Below are 17,194 nucleotides of genomic sequence, written 5' to 3'. Positions count from 1 at the left end.
TGCAGCTTCTGGGGAATCTCTTAGCACTGAAAACCCTCTCGTTATTGTCCATATGCTGGGCCTAAAGCGTCGGCACAATGTTTAGCCATCCTGCAACGAGGGCAGAGAATGGGTTGTAAACAATTTTCTCTCCGCAAAATTTACAGCTCTCGAAAATTGATTTTACTTCAACAAAAAACATTTCAGTTACCTCTTACATATTTTTTTTTTATTATAAAAAATTCCCTTTCAGCAGTAACAACTCCTTCTTTGGGTCCTCCCCTGCAATAAAAAATAATAACAGCTCTGGGGGGCCTCTGGACCTTTTATGTTTTGAAGCAAAGGCCCCTGCACTCAAATTCTTTCAACACTTGCAGCAAACCGATTAGAAATTTAGAAAGTGTTAATCATTATCATTTCGATAGTCGGAAGTCCTCACACGTTGTGGTGATCCGATTGTTAACTCAGCATCCCGAGATTTGAGAGATGCATTTTGTATTAATTCTCTAGGGAGACAAAATTTCTCATTTCCGTATAATATGTAAAAAACGTCTCTTGACTTTTTTTGTATTTTTTTACAAGCAAATAAAAAAGCCCTTCAAAATTTATAAACGATGTAGAGGAAATATTAACTGGTGATTTATTATACAAATTAAATATGGCTTATTTTCAATTGTCAATTTTTCATTGCCAATAAAAGTGATTAAATTATTACTGTTGAAACGCAAAAACAAAATAAATTTCCACACTTGGCTTGTTTTAATTTTTATTAATTATGACAAAAATATCATATTTTTTTTTTTTAATATGAGGCACAGATCAGGAATTTTTTACTCAATAATGACAAACAAAGCCAAGTAAAATAATTAATTCATCATTCTATTTATTTATTATTACACATCCTTTCATATATTTTTAATTTATATTACAACATAAAAGTAATTAAATCGACAACAGATTATATCAATTTTCTTTTTACATCATCAAGATACAATTAAATTGAATCACTGATAAAAAAATTTCAATTCAGCTTCAAAATGAAGTTTTCTCTTTTTCTACAAGTTATTCAATGATGATAACATCCGCAGGGTCACTCTTGACAACTACCCCGGACACTTGGCCCCGAACTTGGCCACCCCTTCGCTGTTCCAGCAGTTGCAAAATCCGGTCGTCCAGCATTTGTGAGAGCCAGTGGCGGCGTCTCCTGTGCGACTCAAGTTTGCGCCTTGATTTGACCATTTTGTCGCACTCGGGGCACCGAATTTCCGTCCTTCGGTCGTCGCTGCAGGTGTTCATGTGCTGGGCCAAGAGGGCATTGCATGGCTGCTCGATTCCGCAGCGAGGACACTCGGTCGACTGGACGTGGTTGGCAAAGATGTCCTCCGTGGTGCAGAGCATGGAGCAAAACTGGCACTTTTTTAGCAGAAGGGCTTGAACTTGAGGCTTAATCTGAAGAACTTCTTCCACTTCTATTTCCACTGCAGCCACTTCTTCGCATTCACTTATTTGCTCTTCCTCCACAGGAATCACAGGTATTTCCATCTCTTCTTCACCAGAAACAGTTTTATCCTCCTCTTGGACCACGTCTTCGATGGATTTTCCCACTTCATCTTGAATTTCTTCCGAGCATCCTTGATGTCTATGCTGCCTGAATTGCTTGACGCACTCGGAGACATATGGGCATTTCCGGCAGGGCCTCTCTTTCCTGTGATCCTTCAGACTGCTCTTCGAGCTCATGTTTCGTCCGCAGCCTTGACACTGGAGAAATTTGCAGCACTCCGCCTTGTGCTCCACGTAGAGGCCCCTGCACTGAAACTTCTTCTTGCACTGAATGCAAGTCGAGTGCCTTGTTGAAAAGTGATGCGCTTCCGATCGGTAGACTTTGTGGCAAAATTCACAGGCGCTGCGCTTCTTCTTGGCTGAAAAAGCTGAAACGGTGCGTTCTTCGGGCTTGCAATTTTGGTACGACTCGTGGATTTTCAGCAACTCTGCACACCGAAAGAGGGAACCGCATTTTTGGCAGTTTTTTTCCTGCTTGTGCTTCTGGTGTTCCTCTTCGGTGCAAAGAAAAAACTCCGAACACGCTTCGCACTGCAGAAATTTCTTCTTCGTTTTACCCTTTGGCTCCTCCGCCTCCGGAGTCTTGTTCTTGGCCGACAGAACTGGGTCAGATGGCTGCGCGACGGTAAATCTTTCCAACAAAAGGTCGAACGCTGGAAAAAGAAAAAAATTGCAAATAATTCAATTTGAAGTTTTTTAAGCATGAGAATTGTGATAAAATTATAATGTTTATTTCAACAATGAAATATTTGTGAACCAACAAGCAAAATTAAGGACAAAATCATAAATGAAAAACAATTTTTCCATTTCTTACTACGATCCAAAGCTGTTTCCTTCTTGGGAGAGGTTTTTTTGGGCTCCATCTCTGCTCTTGTGCGTTTCCTAAAAAAATAAAATTTGGATTTTTAATTCAATGCTCTTTTTTCAGCTAGTGTAACAAATTATCTCTTAAAACTATATAACTACTTGGAATAAAATTAGCGTTTTCTCGACAATTTTTTTGTCTGTGAAAATGAGCCACTCATACACAAAACTTGGAGGAAATTAAGGCCTTTTTTAAATTTCTAATCAAACCTCCATCGTTAATGAAACCTTGATAATTAATTAAAAAAAATTGACAAGTTGCTGAATTTTTACAAACCCTTGACATTTAAAACAATCACTCAGAATTTCCTGCTCCAAAATAGATAATTTTTTTAGTGAGATCAGTAATTTTAAAAAAAACTCCAGCTATAAATAAATTAAATTTCACGTTTAAAGCAAATTTGATTGCGAGTAAAAATTAATTTCTTTGTATTTTGTTGCAAATATCCATTAAATAAGAAATAAATAAATTTTTTTCTTTAAAAAAAGCAGGGCCTGTGTTAGGATCGGGCTAATTTTGCCTGCTGCATCGGTGTATATTTGCCTGTGCCGCGTAATAATTTATATGCCTGGGGCATTATTTACAAGCGAACACAAGTTGGTTTTTGGAACGAAAATGAAAATCATATTTCTCGGCTAGGACCAAAAATAGCAGCTTTTTTTTAAATTTCAAACTGAATGGTGGAGGATCTTAACTTCTATAATTCTTGAACTTCTCCATTGAGCCGAGTGAGAAATTAAATCAATCGGTCGAGTCTGTGCATTTCTCATGCGCAGACACGCCGCCGACGCGAGAAAATGACTAAAATGTAAGCAGCGCTTTTTTTCTTAGGCTTTAAAGACCTGTCCATGAGCAACCTGTGAGAAATTCGACTTACCGCGAAAATTTCGTTGAATTTTATGGGTTTATCGGGGTCTGCCCGACTGCACGAAACTCGAACGAAAATCAAAACAAACGTGGAAACGTGCGAGGAGGCTTCCGTGTAGCGCAGAGAACCTTTCTGTAACTGAATGGGTTGGGTATAGGGTGGGGAGATCACTGACCGACCAACCTGGTCCCTGGCGGCACGACGCCGAACTAGAAGAAGGGAGCTCGGTGATTGGCTAATTGAGAAAATTGAGACTTTTGTACCTGACAATTAAACTAATTAAAATTTCAATAGAAATTAGGAATTAAAAATTAAATAAAATTTGCATAGGACATATTTGGTTGAAAACCAAAGAATTCTGTTATCAATAGAAATCTATGATGAGAACAAAAACCGTCAATCGAGGCACACTGTGATCTGTGATAGATGCCTTTTATTCCAACAATACCTTTTTCTCCAACAATTGGACAAATGGAAACAAGAAAAATCAGACTTCTAACCATGTAATAATTTGAACTGAAATTTAGTGTATTTTTATCTTTAAAGATTATTGCCTTTGTAAGCTATTTTTTATTTTCTAGACTTTATATTTTGATGATTGTTGAAGATTATAGTTAAATTAAATGTGCATTTTCTCCTTATTGGCTTTTTTAAAAATAAATTACTAAATAATTTTTAAAATTAAAATTGGAAAATATATTCATTGTATATTTATTAAAATTAAGAATATATACAGATTTATTTACATATGTTTTGCCGTGGCCAAAATATAATTCTAAAACCAACTTTTAAACATAAAATGCAGTTATATTCACATAAATTTAAAAAAATTATACTATTTAAATAAAATTATTCCAGGAAACATTTCTTTAAACAATTAATTTTTTCCATTTTTTTTTTAAATGTATGATTCAATTTTTATCAGTGGTTTCCCTGAATTCAAACTATAATTATTGAGCATTTTTTTTTTCAATCAATAGCTGGTTCCATCTTGAAAACGACGTTCTTGACTTGGCTGTCGTTGTCCTTTTTCTTTTTTGCAGCAGCTCCGAAATTTGGTTGCTCAAGTTTGTGCTTCTGCAGTTTGCGGCTCGTCTGGTGAATCTCCGAGCACTGAAAATCCTCCCTCTTGGCGCTGCACAAGTCCATGTGTTGGGCCAAAAGGGTGTTGCACGGCTGGGCCATTCCACACCTGGGGCACTCGTTCGGCAGATAATGGTTGTGGAAAATTTGTTCTGTGCAAAACGTGGAGCAAAATCGGCACTTTTTCAGCAAAAGCGGTGGAACTCGAAGCTCTAGAAAAACTTCTTTCACATCAACAAATACATTTTCCTCTTTGATAATTTCTGATTTCTCTTCGAAGCTAATCTCATTAATTTCTTCTTGCTTTTCACTTTCAGCAGCAACAACTCCCTTGCGAGTAAAAAACTCGCAGCTCTGATCCTTAATATGTTTGATGCAAAGGCCTCGGCACTCGAATTTCTCCCTGCACTTGCTGCAAGTCGATGTATAATATCCAAAGTGACATTTTTCTGATTTGTACTTTTTTCCACATAACTGGCAAACAGACCGGTTCGCTGGAATATCAGGGGAGGCTTCTTTTTCTTTGTTCTCCCCGGACTTGTTACATTCGTGATTTTCCACCAAACCGTCGCACTCGATGAGCAAACCGCACTTTTGACAATTTTGAGCAAATTTGTGCTTGTGGAAATCTGATTTGGAGCAATTTAAAAATTTCAAACAAAAAACACACTTCTGCGGTGTGACAATCATTTTCTTAACACTTTCATTTTCCATCTGCTCTTCTCGGGCAGGCGGCGGGGGTCCTTTTTTATCTGATTGTGAGGCGTAGATCTGCTTAAAAGTGGCGTTCATTGATGCCGGCGACATGACGAATTGCTCAAGTGACTGCACAGGAGATCTGATAGAAACTGAAACAGAGCAAAATAATTAGATAAATTATTTAATAAAATTAATCAAAATTTTATATTAATAATTCTATTTTTATATTAGCGGACAATTTCAATTGGATTTCGCTGGACTTCTAATGAAATAAATAAATCTTTAATTTAAAAAAATACACATAGTGGAATTAAATTTAATAATATGAAATATATTTTTCAAACACAAGAAAAAGTTTTTTATCTACCATAAATTAAATAAAAAATTAGAATCCTAAAAATAGGATTTTTTTTTATTTCTTTGTTTATTTATTTGCTTTGAATTCATTTCTTTAAAATGAACTAATTTTTTAAAAATCAAATGAAGGCTATCCGAAAGCTTTAAGGTTGGCGATTTGAAGTAGAAGTCGAAAAATTAAACAAAAAATTGACATTAATTAAAAAAAAATCTTTGAAAAGTATGGTTTTATGAGATGAAATGCTAAAAACTAACCAGGCATTTTATTGTGATGCTCTTATCTTTAATATACTAAATAGCTAGCTCAATGTGCGATCAGCAAAATGTTTTAATATTTTATTCATAAATTTTTGTGAGAATAAAAAAAATAGCACAGGAATTTATAATTTCCTTTATCTTTTAAGTGAATTTCATGTGTTGAGCGCGCAACCAGCTGCTGAGACAAGGGTCCTTTTTGATTCAACTCCGCGGTGAACTTTGCGGCTTGTTTGAGCCCCGCGACAAAACGACGTTTTGGCTGATCACCTGCGCCTCGGACCGCGCGTTTGTCCGCGCGAGCCCTCGTCGACTCACGCACACTCTCGAGCCACTCTTTTAGGATGAGAAAAAGCCTACCTTCCAGGGGCTACCGTTGTGTATTTCCCTACACCTAAGCTCCGCACCCCCGCCGATTGGCAATGTTCCTATCTTACAATGTGACCGGTGTGACCCATAAGCATTAAAAAATAAAGAATTTGAATTTTTCTTCACACAAATGAGGGCCGTAGAAATGATCCAAGGAGAGGAATTGCAGATGCGCGAAAGTGACGTTTTCAGAGGAATTAATTTGAAATTTAAATGGATTTAGAAATTAAGAAAAATTATATATTATTTTTGGGCAAATCTGATGTGTGTGTTTTTACGTGGAAGCAACTCTTGGATTATTGAGAAATGGAAGACTTACTGCGAAGAAATGTGGCTAAATCCGGGGTGTGAAAATCCAAATGAAGAAAGAAGACAAGAGCACGTACGTCTGCTCAAATCGAGGATCTCTCGCGTACTAACTGAAATCTGTTTGGTCCCAAACCATCCTTGAATAGGAAAGCAGAAAACATGTTTAACACTATTTGGCCATAAACTTGGAATAAACTGGGCAGAAACAACCCTATACCAGCGCCACGGATGGCAAAACGCCCGAGTTAACTCTTCTTTTTTTAGTCCTTGGTTTTATTATGTTGAAAATCTAAAAAAAAGGCAAGATTTTTCATTTTTGGTAAAAATTGACATTTTTTTAATAATTTTTATTGGAAAGTAAATAATAGGATTTGTTTTATTCCAATCATTTGTTTCTAGATAAAATTATATGAAAATTTAGTTTTAACCTCATTTTTTTTTTAAATAAATATACGAAAAAGATTTTTAATACAAATTAACGATTGAAAAAACGGTGTGGGAATGGAAATACTTTGAAAAGTACCAAAATAATATAAAAAAATTGGCAAAGATAATGAAAATTTGCAAGTCGAATGCAAATGATTAGACGTTTTTCGCATTTGAATTCCAGGCTGATTTTCTTATGACTAGAAAAAAAGATTGTAAATTTACCCGAATGGGTCTCACAATAAGTCCTTATTACAAAGAGGAGAGCTATGGTTTCGAGAGCAGTGCACTCATGTGTGCTGGCTGGCGTGATTCTGGAGAGTGTCTCGGCCTCAATCTATTGAATCTATGCATTCCCGCCGGACACATGCATTTTGTGAGAGATTTTTTTCTGATGGGTTGTTCTGCTCTGTATGCGGGCAGTGAAAAGTGCATCAGGGGTTTTTTTGTAATAGAGCACTCTGCAGGCCACGCTTTTTAATGTTTTTGGTGAGAATGATGACTCCGCAGTAGCTCGTAGTGGACAAGATGCGATCCAAGTGAGCGCGCGCGAGAGTGTAGCTTTCTTATTATTTGGTGAGCGCTCTTTTTGCGCTCTTCGTTTTTTCACCGCAGCAACAATTTTTAAATTAAATTTAAGAAATTCCAAGCATCGTTCTTCTTTTTTTCCAGCTGTATTTGTAATTAAATTTTTTTAAACCTTCTTTATTTTTTTTAATTTATTTTAGTTCCTCTGGCTCAGTCAAATACGCTTTCTTCAAAAAGTGGGAAAAAGAGATTTATCTTTAAGATTTGAGTGGTCTAGTTGCATTTAATACTAAATGGAATCCTCATTGTCTGATATTATGCAATTTAATCAATTTTTTTTAATCTTTGAATTGCATGGGCTTCTATAGATAGAAGCAAACTTAAAAAATATTTATTTACTTGAATTAATTTTATTTTGGAAATGAAGAAGTCTGGCTTTTCCTCGTTGCAAAAAAAAATTTTATCCAAAAACAAACAAATTTTATTTTATTAATTTTAAATGGAAATCTTTTTATGTTTTGAATTGGGAAAAATTTAAAAAAAGAGCGCAGAATGCGAGCACATATATAGTGTTCTTGTGACTCGCAATCAGAGAGCGCGAGCGCAACAACCTGCGAGCGCAGCCCACTATGCAGTACAGCTTTATTTTTGCTTCCGTAAAAGCTTCATATGGAAGCCGCACAGTAAGGCCATGAAACATATTTGTTTTACAATACTCGCAAGCTTCAAATTGAAACATGATTTGAGAAATATACAGACAATCGACACCGAAACTGGGCGAAAAAAAACTATAGATAAAATGACATTTTGAAGTTTTTTTTTACTTATCACGCATATCCGAATCCGGTGCGGGAATAGATGTCAAGGCAACACCCACCTTGCCCACTGTGGCTCAAATATATCATTTTTTTTTTACCACAGCAACCATCTAAAAATCCACTTTTCCTCCGAAAACTGTCTAATAAAAAGTAGATTATTCAGCGTCACCAAACAGCGAGTCCGAGCCGAGCGCGTTTGCCGGCCATGAGAGGGGCAATCGCCGTTTATGCGTCGGGGAGAGAGAGCCTCTTTTCTGGACAAATGTGAGCTTTCACGTGGTCGAGAGTGCGATCGAGCAAAATTAAAGCCGGGGCCACTGTGATTGCAACCGCGCCGTTTTTTTCGCTATGAAAATAAATATACCTGCAGAACGATCGATCAGAAAAATCTCCGTGTAACAAAAGATATATTCATGACAATGTGAAAATCTCTGATTTTTTTTATTCTCACTCTAAATTCTGAAAGCGGATCTCTGATCGAAAAATATTTAAAACTAAATTTAAATAAAAAAGGACAATGAACTTTTTTTGCGGATAGATAGTTTTATTTCAAAAAAGGAAACACGGAAACATTGCGGCGCGCTCCACTCTCTCTGCTGCTTTTTCTCGCATTTGCCCTCCACATGGCCAACAAATGCGCTCTTCAACCTACTCGCTGTTTTATCACTCTTTGTAAGAAGGCTCGTGACCACATAAATATGGGGTAAATTTAATGAATGTCCAGAAAGGGAGAAGAAAAATGATTATAATCAAATTTTTAACGTTTTTGTTGGAAATTAACAGACAAAATTAACCTATTTTTTTTTCGTGGTATATAGAATTTCACGATTGATGGTGATTTGAATTTAAAGTCGGCTTTTCCTCGACAGGTTTTGTGAGTTGTTTATTGTATTTTCTTAAACAATGAACAACTCACAAAACCCATGATTAAGGAAAAGCCAACATTAAATTCAGATCACCATTTTTTAAGTTTGAAGGAAGTATCACCTAAAATAACCTGTTTTAGATCATTTAAGATACTTTAAGATACATGGGTTTGCGGACGATATAGTTTTTTTCTCAAAATGGACAATTAGTTCTGCGCGGCCACATAAGAAATGGTGTAAGAAATAGGCCTCTTAAAAAAATTAGAGTTTATAATGCATAATTAATAAAATTTTAAACAATATATTCTGTTATTTTCGCCTTTATCATCTGCAAATATTTTTTATCAAACACAGTAGAATATAATAACATATGGGCACATGTGCATTGAGTTGTGGACACTGGTTACCAACGTTGGTGAGCCGGGGGGAGTGTGTATTGGTTTGTGGACACGCATAACGAATGTTCGTGAGCCGGGGCGCGAGGCGGCCTCTCGGCGGTCACTGTGAGGCGGCCGGCGCGAGGCGGCCCTCTCGGCTGCCTTCTCGGCGGTTCGCTCGGCGGCCGCGGTAATGCGGCCTGGCGCCGGGGCACGGTGATGCGGTCGGAGTATGAGGCGGCCCTCTCGGCAGCGCGCTCAGCGTCGTTTGGCAGCGTGCTCAGCGTCGCTCTGCGTTACTCGGCCGCGCGTTCAGCGTCGCAGAGCGCGTTGCCGAGAGGGCCGCCTCATACTCCGACCGCATCACCGTGCCCCGGCGCCAGGCCGCATTACCGCGGCCGCCGAGCGAACCGCCGAGAAGGCAGCCGAGAGGGCCGCTTCGCGCCGACCGCCTCACAGTGACCACCGAGAGGCCGCCTCGCGCCCCGGCTCACGAACATTCGTTATGCGTGTCCACAAACCAATACACACTCCCCCCGGCTCACCAACGTTGGTAACCAGTGTCCACAACTCAATGCACATGTGTTCATATGTTATTATATTCTACTAAACACCAATTTTACTCACAAAATCACTTACTTTTCTCAAAATTGAAAGTTCCAAATTTGATGAAATTTTTGGCGTTTGGAAGAGTAAAATGTGATCTCAAGAAACGTCTAGCGTTTTGTGCGGTTACCTGGGAGATGCGTGTTTCATAAGAGCGAAAGCTATTGAATAAAAATTCAAGCTTGATATTAGGGTTGCGAGGTGTTTGGGCGAGTAAAATGTGCGCGCTCAAGAACCTTCTAGAAGGTTCGAGAAAAAGCGCTTTTGCTTGTGGAGAAGAAAAATTGTGCGAGTTTTCAGAGGAAATTGATATGCTATTAGCTATAGCGCAGTTAATTGAATCGAAATTGCTTGGCCGCGCGGACGGCATGCTGAGTCCATCACCAAACGACTTCCTGCCTGAACGCCCTGAACTGATTGAAAGTCCAATTAAAGTGGAAAGTAAATTAAATTGAATTAAAATCACTTCTGTATTTGATTATTTCAACTAATCTTTCAAAATGGATTTTTGTGAATTGAGCCAATTTAGTTCAAAATTTTATTTGAAAAGGAAAAAATTTTAAGAAGAAGACTTCGCTCACAAATTAATGCATTTGTCCATGAAATGCTCCTGCTGGCTCTAGTATGGCGATTGCCCTGGTCGAGGCCCAAAACAAGCCGTTTTTTTTTTTTTTTTGAATGACCGCATCTGTGTAAATGTTTGCCGCGGCATCTTTTCTCGAAGTGCATCCTGCCATAAATTCCAGATGAATGCAGCACAAAACCTCTCCCGTGACCAATGCAGAACATTTGCAGCATATATTTATTTTACGATTTCAAATGCATGAACCCTCTTTTCGAATTTTATATGACACACGTGGTCTGCACGCGGCGGCGTTATTTTACAAAGCCGCAGGTAGAATTTTTCTCTTTTTTTGTGCAGTCTCCCTAGAGTGCGCGGCGACGGCGGCCACATTCGTTCCACACTTTTAAATTTTGCTCTCTTGTCCATGGAAAACTAAAATTGGTTCTCTTCTCATTTACTTTCCTCCAAAAATTTTAATTTTATCCAAATTTTTATGAGAAATTATAAAATTACACGATTTATTCTATTAATTTCAAACTCATTTCTCACAAAAGTTTACAGTAAATAATGAAAAATTACACAAAGTAATGTGGTTTTTAAATTTAATGCAATATTCATTATTTGAATTTAAAAATTTTTTAAATTCAAACAAATACCAGCATAAAATGAAATTTTCACTCGATTTAATTTAAGTTTGACATTCTCTGGTGCGAATCATCTTTCCGCTCAAAACGGCACACGTCTAGGTGATGGGCCAAAAGGGTGTTGCACGGCTGGGCAAATCCGCAACGAGGGCAGTCGATAGGCCGATTGTGACACTCAAAATTTTCGATCGATTTGCATACAAGTTGGCAAAACCGGCACTGCATTTTTGATAACGGGGGCTCAATTTCTTGAATTTGTTCATCGTCACCAACAACAATTACCTCTTCAGCTTTGTCCCCACCTTTTTCTGAACATTTGTGCTTTTTAAAGAGGCTGTTACACTGGCTAACGTGTGGACAATATTTGCAGCGCCTCTCTTTTGTGTGAATTTTCCGACCAGTTTTCGTGGTGAAATTTTGCCTGCAAATTTTGCACTTGAGAAATTCGCAGCACTGACGCTCATGTTCAATGCAAAGACCCCTGCACTCGAAATTCTGCTTGCAGTTGCGGCAAGAAGTACGGATTCTTGCAAAATGAGCTTTATCAGAATAATACAATTGCTGACAATATTTACATTTGGTCCGGGGGTATAATCCGGTCCGGGGGTATAATCCGGTCCGGGTAATGGATAAAACGGAAGGATTTTCTCGATTTATTTCTTCAATATTTCTATCTTCAGAGCAAATTTTCGTCCCTGAGCAGTCGTGTTGCAAAAATTGGTTGTAGCACCGACTAATCTGGGAACATCGTTTGCAGCACCTCTGTTTAATGTGTATAAGAAGAGACTTTTTATCTCTGGAATTTTGACCGCAAGTTTTGCAACAGAGAAATTTGCAGCACTGGGCTTCGTGTTTTCGGCAAAGACCTCTGCAGTCAAACTTCTGCCGGCAATTCTTGCAAGACTTGTATTGTAAAAGCCCAAAATGACATTTTTCTGACTTGTAAAATTGATGGCAAAGTTTGCAGGCAACTCTTTCGTGCACATTTTTCTCAGTTTCCCCGCTCAATATTTGCATCTCGCAATTCGACAATGATTTGTGAGTTTCTGCCAAACCAGCACACGCTATAAGCACACCGCATTCTGGGCAGAGCTGAGAAGTTGAGTGTTTTTTGAAAATTTTTCCATTGATCGACCAAAATTTAAGGCAGTATTCACATTGGCGCTTGGCTCTAATTTTCACTTTAGTTTGACAGAAGAAATTTTCAAAGTCAGTCTTTGGATTCGTGGCGTTTTCAACTTCACTCCTGGTCTGCTGTGGCACAACAGGATCTTCCTGCTTAAATGTAACTTCCAATATATCAAGAGCAGATTCGGTTCCGCTTATTTGCGCATCTTCATTTTCAGCTGATGGTAATTCCGAGCAATCTGTAAAAACAATAAATTTTCATTCTTTAACGTTAATTTCTTTTTAATTATTTGTGATAAAATTTGCGTAATTTTTAATTAAATTTGATATTAAAAATAATAAATTTGAAACCTCAGGAAAACTAACAAGTTATAAAAAAAATATGACCCTGTTCAATTTTTGTTTTTGAGCTTTTTAATTTGTTTCCAAAGTGCAATAATTGTGTAAGTGGCCGCTAAAATTTGTTTGCTTAAATATTATTTTATTTGCAAATTTATTAACTCACAATTTGTCCAAATTTCGTCACTCTGTTGGGAACTAAATTGGAGGTCAATCCTCTCCGATATTGAAAGCTGCTCTCCTGTGTCCTGCAAATCAATTACACGAGATGCAATTTAAAATTAACAATCATTATAAACTTAAAAAGAAAATATAATTTATGGAATTTATTAATTAAGTCCATCAAATTTATACTAATTAGTAAATAAATTGGAAAGGCTACAATTATAACTTTTGAAATTATATTTAAAAATTTTAATTCAAAAGAAATTAATTTGTACTACGAAAAACTAAATTATTACTAATTCATTTATTAAATTTTATCAGTATAAATTAATAATCTGTTTCACTTGGTCGGTACTTACATTTGTGAGGCTCATTCTGGACTACTTTTGTGTATAACTGAAATTACGGCCGAGTACGGTGTCCTTGCGTCAGTCTTTGGACAAAAGAAAAATAAATCAAATTATAAAAAATGTTAATTAGAAACATTTACGAATAACAGAGAGCGAAAATGACAAACTGCATGACTGTCTTGTATACATAGAGGAATGCACCAGAGGAGTCGAAAGGGTCACATTCAGGGTCTTGCAACGTTCTTTTTTTATCTCAAGCGTCACGTGGTACCGCTGGAAGAAATCTCTCGTTGCCATTGAAACCAGTCAAACCACCTTGCCTTTAATTGTTGCAATCGAGTGACTACAAAGTATGTAAACTGCATATATAGCAGCGCACGCAATCAGCAATTTATTGCCGCTGCAACTTTCTTGCTGCGCAAAGATCAGCGCAAAATCAGCAATTTAATTATGAAATTACAACTTCTCTTACAAAAAATAAAAAAATAATAATAATATAGAATATTAAAAACTCCTGATTTCTAGTATATTATCTTGTCAATAAATTAAATCAGGAGATAATTTTACAATTATAAATTTAAATTAATAATCTGCTTGGACCATGCGATAAAAGATAAAACTAATTTAACTGGACTGGAGACAACTTCTGACAAAGAAGTTTTATTAAATTAGCTTTTTATTGATCTTGATATTCGTGGTCACCTTTTCTTAATTGGGTCGCAAGCAAAATTAATGTGAGAACAGAATCATTCAAAATAATGTTAATTTAATTATTTTTACGCATGATTTTTGCATTTTCATCTTGCCTTAAATTTGATGAGATTTTGCGACTTTAATCGTTTTGTAGCAAATTTATCAAATTAACATAAAGGAAAATCTAAAGTTAAGTGTAAATAATTTCTCTCCTTTTGCTTACAGAGCAATGTAAACAACGACCAGATTGACTTCAAGGGAGGCTTCCAGTCGAATCTAGAAAAGGTAAGTGCTGAATAATTTAATTTTTTAAAGAATCTTATCACGGGAAAAGTTATTATGTAAATTTTTAATTTTTTTTTAGTTCTTGGGATAATTTGAATTTAAATGCAATCATGAAATTCCTCAAGAGCATTTTTCACACTTACTTACAAAACATATTATAAAAGACTTTCAGCTGCATAAAAAGAATTAAGATTGCAATATAAGTAAAAAAAACATGATTTTTTTACGATAGGTAAATTGCAATCCGAAATATATATAAAACGAAAATAAAATACACGTATAACTTCAAGTTGAGAAATTAAACCAAAATATAGGAAATAATTAAACTACGCAAGTAAAATTTGTTTTCTGTCCATCGCATTTCTAAAACTTATTTAATTAACTTTTATTTCCAAAGCTGGTTGCATAAATTCAGGCGCTCGCCGGTGTCTTTCCTCGCACACATGGCATGGCATGAGTGAAATGATGAATAAAATCTAAAATCACACGCAAAATAAAAGGAAAAGGTTTTCGGGAGCGATTTATTTGTGTATTTCATAATTTTAATTAAATCATATTCCTCATAACAATGGAGAAGATACTTTTTTTTGTTCAAAATCTTCAAATAATATTCCAAACCTGGCTGCTTGAGAATTTTTTCATGAGCCCCATGCCGAAAAGGCAACGTCGCGTCTCAGCTTGCAGGAAAAAACTTGCCAAAACTCGCTGCAAGCGCAACAAAATTGTTGCGCGTTGCCAAAGGGAAGAGCGGCAGGAATCGCCAGACCAGAGGATGAGATGCACCGACAGGCGCAGACAAGTTTTGTCACGATTTCCTCTCCTATTTTTCGGATTTTTCTCCTTTCGCTCAACGAATCTTCTCCCTCCAACGGCGTCGCCAACCACGCGCAGGGTGTTTTTGGTCTGGAATTTTCTTCCTTTCGACTCTTGAGCAGATTTTAAACTTTAGTACTTTAGTAGTGCGTCGCCTGAGCTGAAGCGAGGGACAATCGTCTCGTCTCCATTAGTGCAAAAACGCGGGAAGCCAAGCGTCGTCGTCCTCCATGACTTCACCTGTGAAAATAGAGCGTAATTTGCGAGCTCCTGCCGCCCCAACACTTGCAAAATTTACTGCAGTACGTATATTAAATGCTTTTATTTCCAAACGCACATTTTTCCGGAATGCTCATGCACATTTTTGGTCTTAATTTGTAGGAGCACATTGACCACATCAAGATTGTGGAAGACGTGCTGAAAATGGACCAAGAGAAAACCGAAAAGGAGAGGCGCTTCCTGCGTTCACTCAGCCCTGCCCAAAGGAAAATGAGAACCATCGAGGGAGCTGCGTTTGCTGACCACCCCGAGCACTGCTCCTTCCTGGTTGGCAGCGAGAAAGAGGTTTTTGCTTTACATTTCTTTTAATTTAAAATCTGACAATTTTTTCAATTTAGAAAACTGTCATTCACGCCAGCAAACTTGACTTGCGTGCAGGCAGTGATTACTTCCAAGTCATGCTTCGAAGTGAGTTTGCTCCACGAGATGGAGAGCACTACAGAATCACCAACATCAAGCCATCCATCTTCAAGCTCATCATGGAGTAAGTTTAATAGTCTATTTTGTTTATTTGAGTGTTAATAAATCTCCTTTGTGTTTCTATTCAAAGGTACATCCATGTGTGCCAAATTCTGACACCCGTGGACTTGAAGAAGGCTGCTCTGTTGTCTTGTGCAGCTGATGAGTTCCTAATTGAGGGTTTAGGAAGACTGGCCCAAAACTTGGTGTACGAACACTTGACAGCCAAGAAAGTGTGGACCTACTTTCGACTTTGGCACAAACACAGATTTGTCATGGCAGCATGCAAACAGGTATTAGAGTTTTAATTGAAATGTATACATTTTTCTAAAACTACTAATCATTCTCAGTTCTTGGAAGACAATACTACTGCGTGCTTGGAAGATGATTCATTTCTCAGCATGAACCAATCTGCAGATCGCCTGGTGGAGTTCCTGGCTTTGGATAAAATGAACATCCAGTCCGAGGCGCATCTCGTAGCTGCCTTTGCAAAACTTGCTTCCAAAAGGGGTGATTTGGTAAGGACAAATTAATGCTGGATTTTTAAATCATTTTATTTTTTTTAAATTTCTGTATAGAAACTCTTGAAGAAAGTCCTTCCTCATCTCCGGCTGCTGCTTTTGAAGCCGGAAGATCTTGCCAAAATCGCCGATTGGCTGACAGAAGAGGAAGCTGTTTTCTTAGCTTCTCAACACAACCCTTTGCTGATGACAAAAAGCTACCCACAACCAGATTCCATCAACATGTCCCGAGAAGAGAGGGAAGGGAGCGCTGCTGCCACTGCTGCTGTCCTTGTGCTGGATCCTCCTACTTTCGATCCAATCTTCCCGCTACGAGTTTGCAAGATTGAGAAAATTTAGCTTTTTGCTTCTGAGCAATGCAAAAGTATATAACATACTTTAACTCATTGATTTGATATAGGCTCAAAAAATGGCCAAGGAAAATGAAAGTTCTTCACATAATAGTGTGCCATTGTAGCACTTGGAAATTTGAATTATCACTTACATGTTTATTTGTAAGGATTTATCTTTTTGTGCAGCTTATGCGATTATTATATTATTTTCACAAAATGACATCGCATGACTGTTAGTTAAGCAGCAACTCCACAATCAAATTGCACTTGAATTACAATAGAATCGCACATTCTTAAAAATGTGAAAAGATAATTAGGAGCAAAATTATAAAAGGGAGTAATCAAAAATTAGAAACTGTCCAGAAGATAAATTATTCCTGGTATTACTCATAAAAATGTTGAAATGCTCCTGTGGACAATTTGCTCATCGAATATTTTTTAGAATAATTTATCAATTGATACAAAATGATCCTTACTGTATTTTTTAGGCAACTCATCTTTTTCTATGGTTAATCAATTTATTACCTGTAAATTGCAAAACGAAAGGTCAACGAAAAGTTGCTTCTGATACAAGAACTTTTTTTATGTTGATTGATGTTTCTCCAGACAAGATGTTACATGGTTCTCCTCGGTGGGCCAATTTTGAATGTTCCTCA

The 17,194-nt window shown here is 37.2% G+C and overlaps 4 protein-coding genes across 9 annotated transcripts in view; 2 read left to right on the top strand and 2 right to left on the bottom strand.

The window, feature by feature from the left end:
- LOC132204156 (uncharacterized) overlaps window positions 1-15,169 on the top strand; it is a 61,347-nt gene extending 46,178 nt beyond the window's left edge. The window contains exons 4-5 of the mRNA XM_059632472.1: window positions 14,075-14,134; window positions 14,795-15,169. Of these exons, the coding sequence (XP_059488455.1) occupies window positions 14,075-14,134; window positions 14,795-15,076 (342 nt within the window). The 3' untranslated portion in view covers window positions 15,077-15,169. The remainder of the gene's footprint in view (window positions 1-14,074; window positions 14,135-14,794) is intronic.
- On the bottom strand, window positions 937-3,405 carry LOC132204491 (zinc finger protein 320-like). Of its 2 annotated transcripts, XM_059633019.1 has the most exons (4): window positions 3,282-3,405; window positions 2,354-2,421; window positions 2,173-2,192; window positions 937-2,139 (listed from the first exon to the last, which is right to left on the bottom strand). In XM_059633019.1, the coding sequence occupies exons 2-4, from the start codon at window positions 2,400-2,402 to the stop codon at window positions 1,042-1,044; spliced, it is 1,167 nt and encodes a 388-aa protein (XP_059489002.1). In that variant the 5' UTR covers window positions 2,403-2,421; window positions 3,282-3,405; the 3' UTR covers window positions 937-1,041. The 2 variants fall into 2 exon arrangements, with proteins under 2 accessions (XP_059489002.1, XP_059489001.1); XM_059633018.1 differs by having other exon boundaries at window positions 938-2,192.
- On the bottom strand, window positions 10,992-14,885 carry LOC132204150 (zinc finger protein 14-like). Of its 5 annotated transcripts, none has more exons than XM_059632466.1 (4): window positions 14,753-14,885; window positions 13,166-13,239; window positions 12,808-12,889; window positions 10,992-12,541 (listed from the first exon to the last, which is right to left on the bottom strand). In XM_059632466.1, exons 2-4 carry the CDS (start codon window positions 13,178-13,180, stop codon window positions 11,214-11,216), a joined length of 1,425 nt encoding a protein of 474 aa, XP_059488449.1. In that variant the 5' UTR covers window positions 13,181-13,239; window positions 14,753-14,885; the 3' UTR covers window positions 10,992-11,213. The 5 variants fall into 5 exon arrangements, with proteins under 5 accessions (XP_059488449.1, XP_059488445.1, XP_059488448.1 ...); XM_059632462.1 differs by lacking the exon at window positions 14,753-14,885 and adding an exon at window positions 13,297-13,490; XM_059632465.1 differs by lacking the exon at window positions 14,753-14,885 and adding an exon at window positions 13,344-13,490.
- Window positions 14,909-16,804, top strand: LOC132204154 (uncharacterized). The gene is made up of 7 exons (XM_059632470.1): window positions 14,909-15,035; window positions 15,095-15,249; window positions 15,329-15,511; window positions 15,565-15,710; window positions 15,777-15,978; window positions 16,036-16,203; window positions 16,264-16,804. Exons 2-7 carry the CDS (start codon window positions 15,178-15,180, stop codon window positions 16,543-16,545), a joined length of 1,053 nt encoding a protein of 350 aa, XP_059488453.1. The 5' UTR covers window positions 14,909-15,035; window positions 15,095-15,177; the 3' UTR covers window positions 16,546-16,804.
- The last annotated feature ends 390 nt before the right edge of the window (window positions 16,805-17,194 follow it).

The sequence above is a fragment of the Neocloeon triangulifer genome, unplaced genomic scaffold (genome assembly GCF_031216515.1).
Source record: "Neocloeon triangulifer isolate White Clay Creek 2 clone unplaced genomic scaffold, ASM3121651v1 ptg000022l, whole genome shotgun sequence".
Lineage (NCBI taxonomy): Eukaryota > Metazoa > Arthropoda > Insecta > Ephemeroptera > Baetidae > Neocloeon > Neocloeon triangulifer.
The sequence above is the reverse complement of the archived record's forward strand: the minus strand, read 5'-3'. Positions and strand labels throughout refer to the sequence as shown.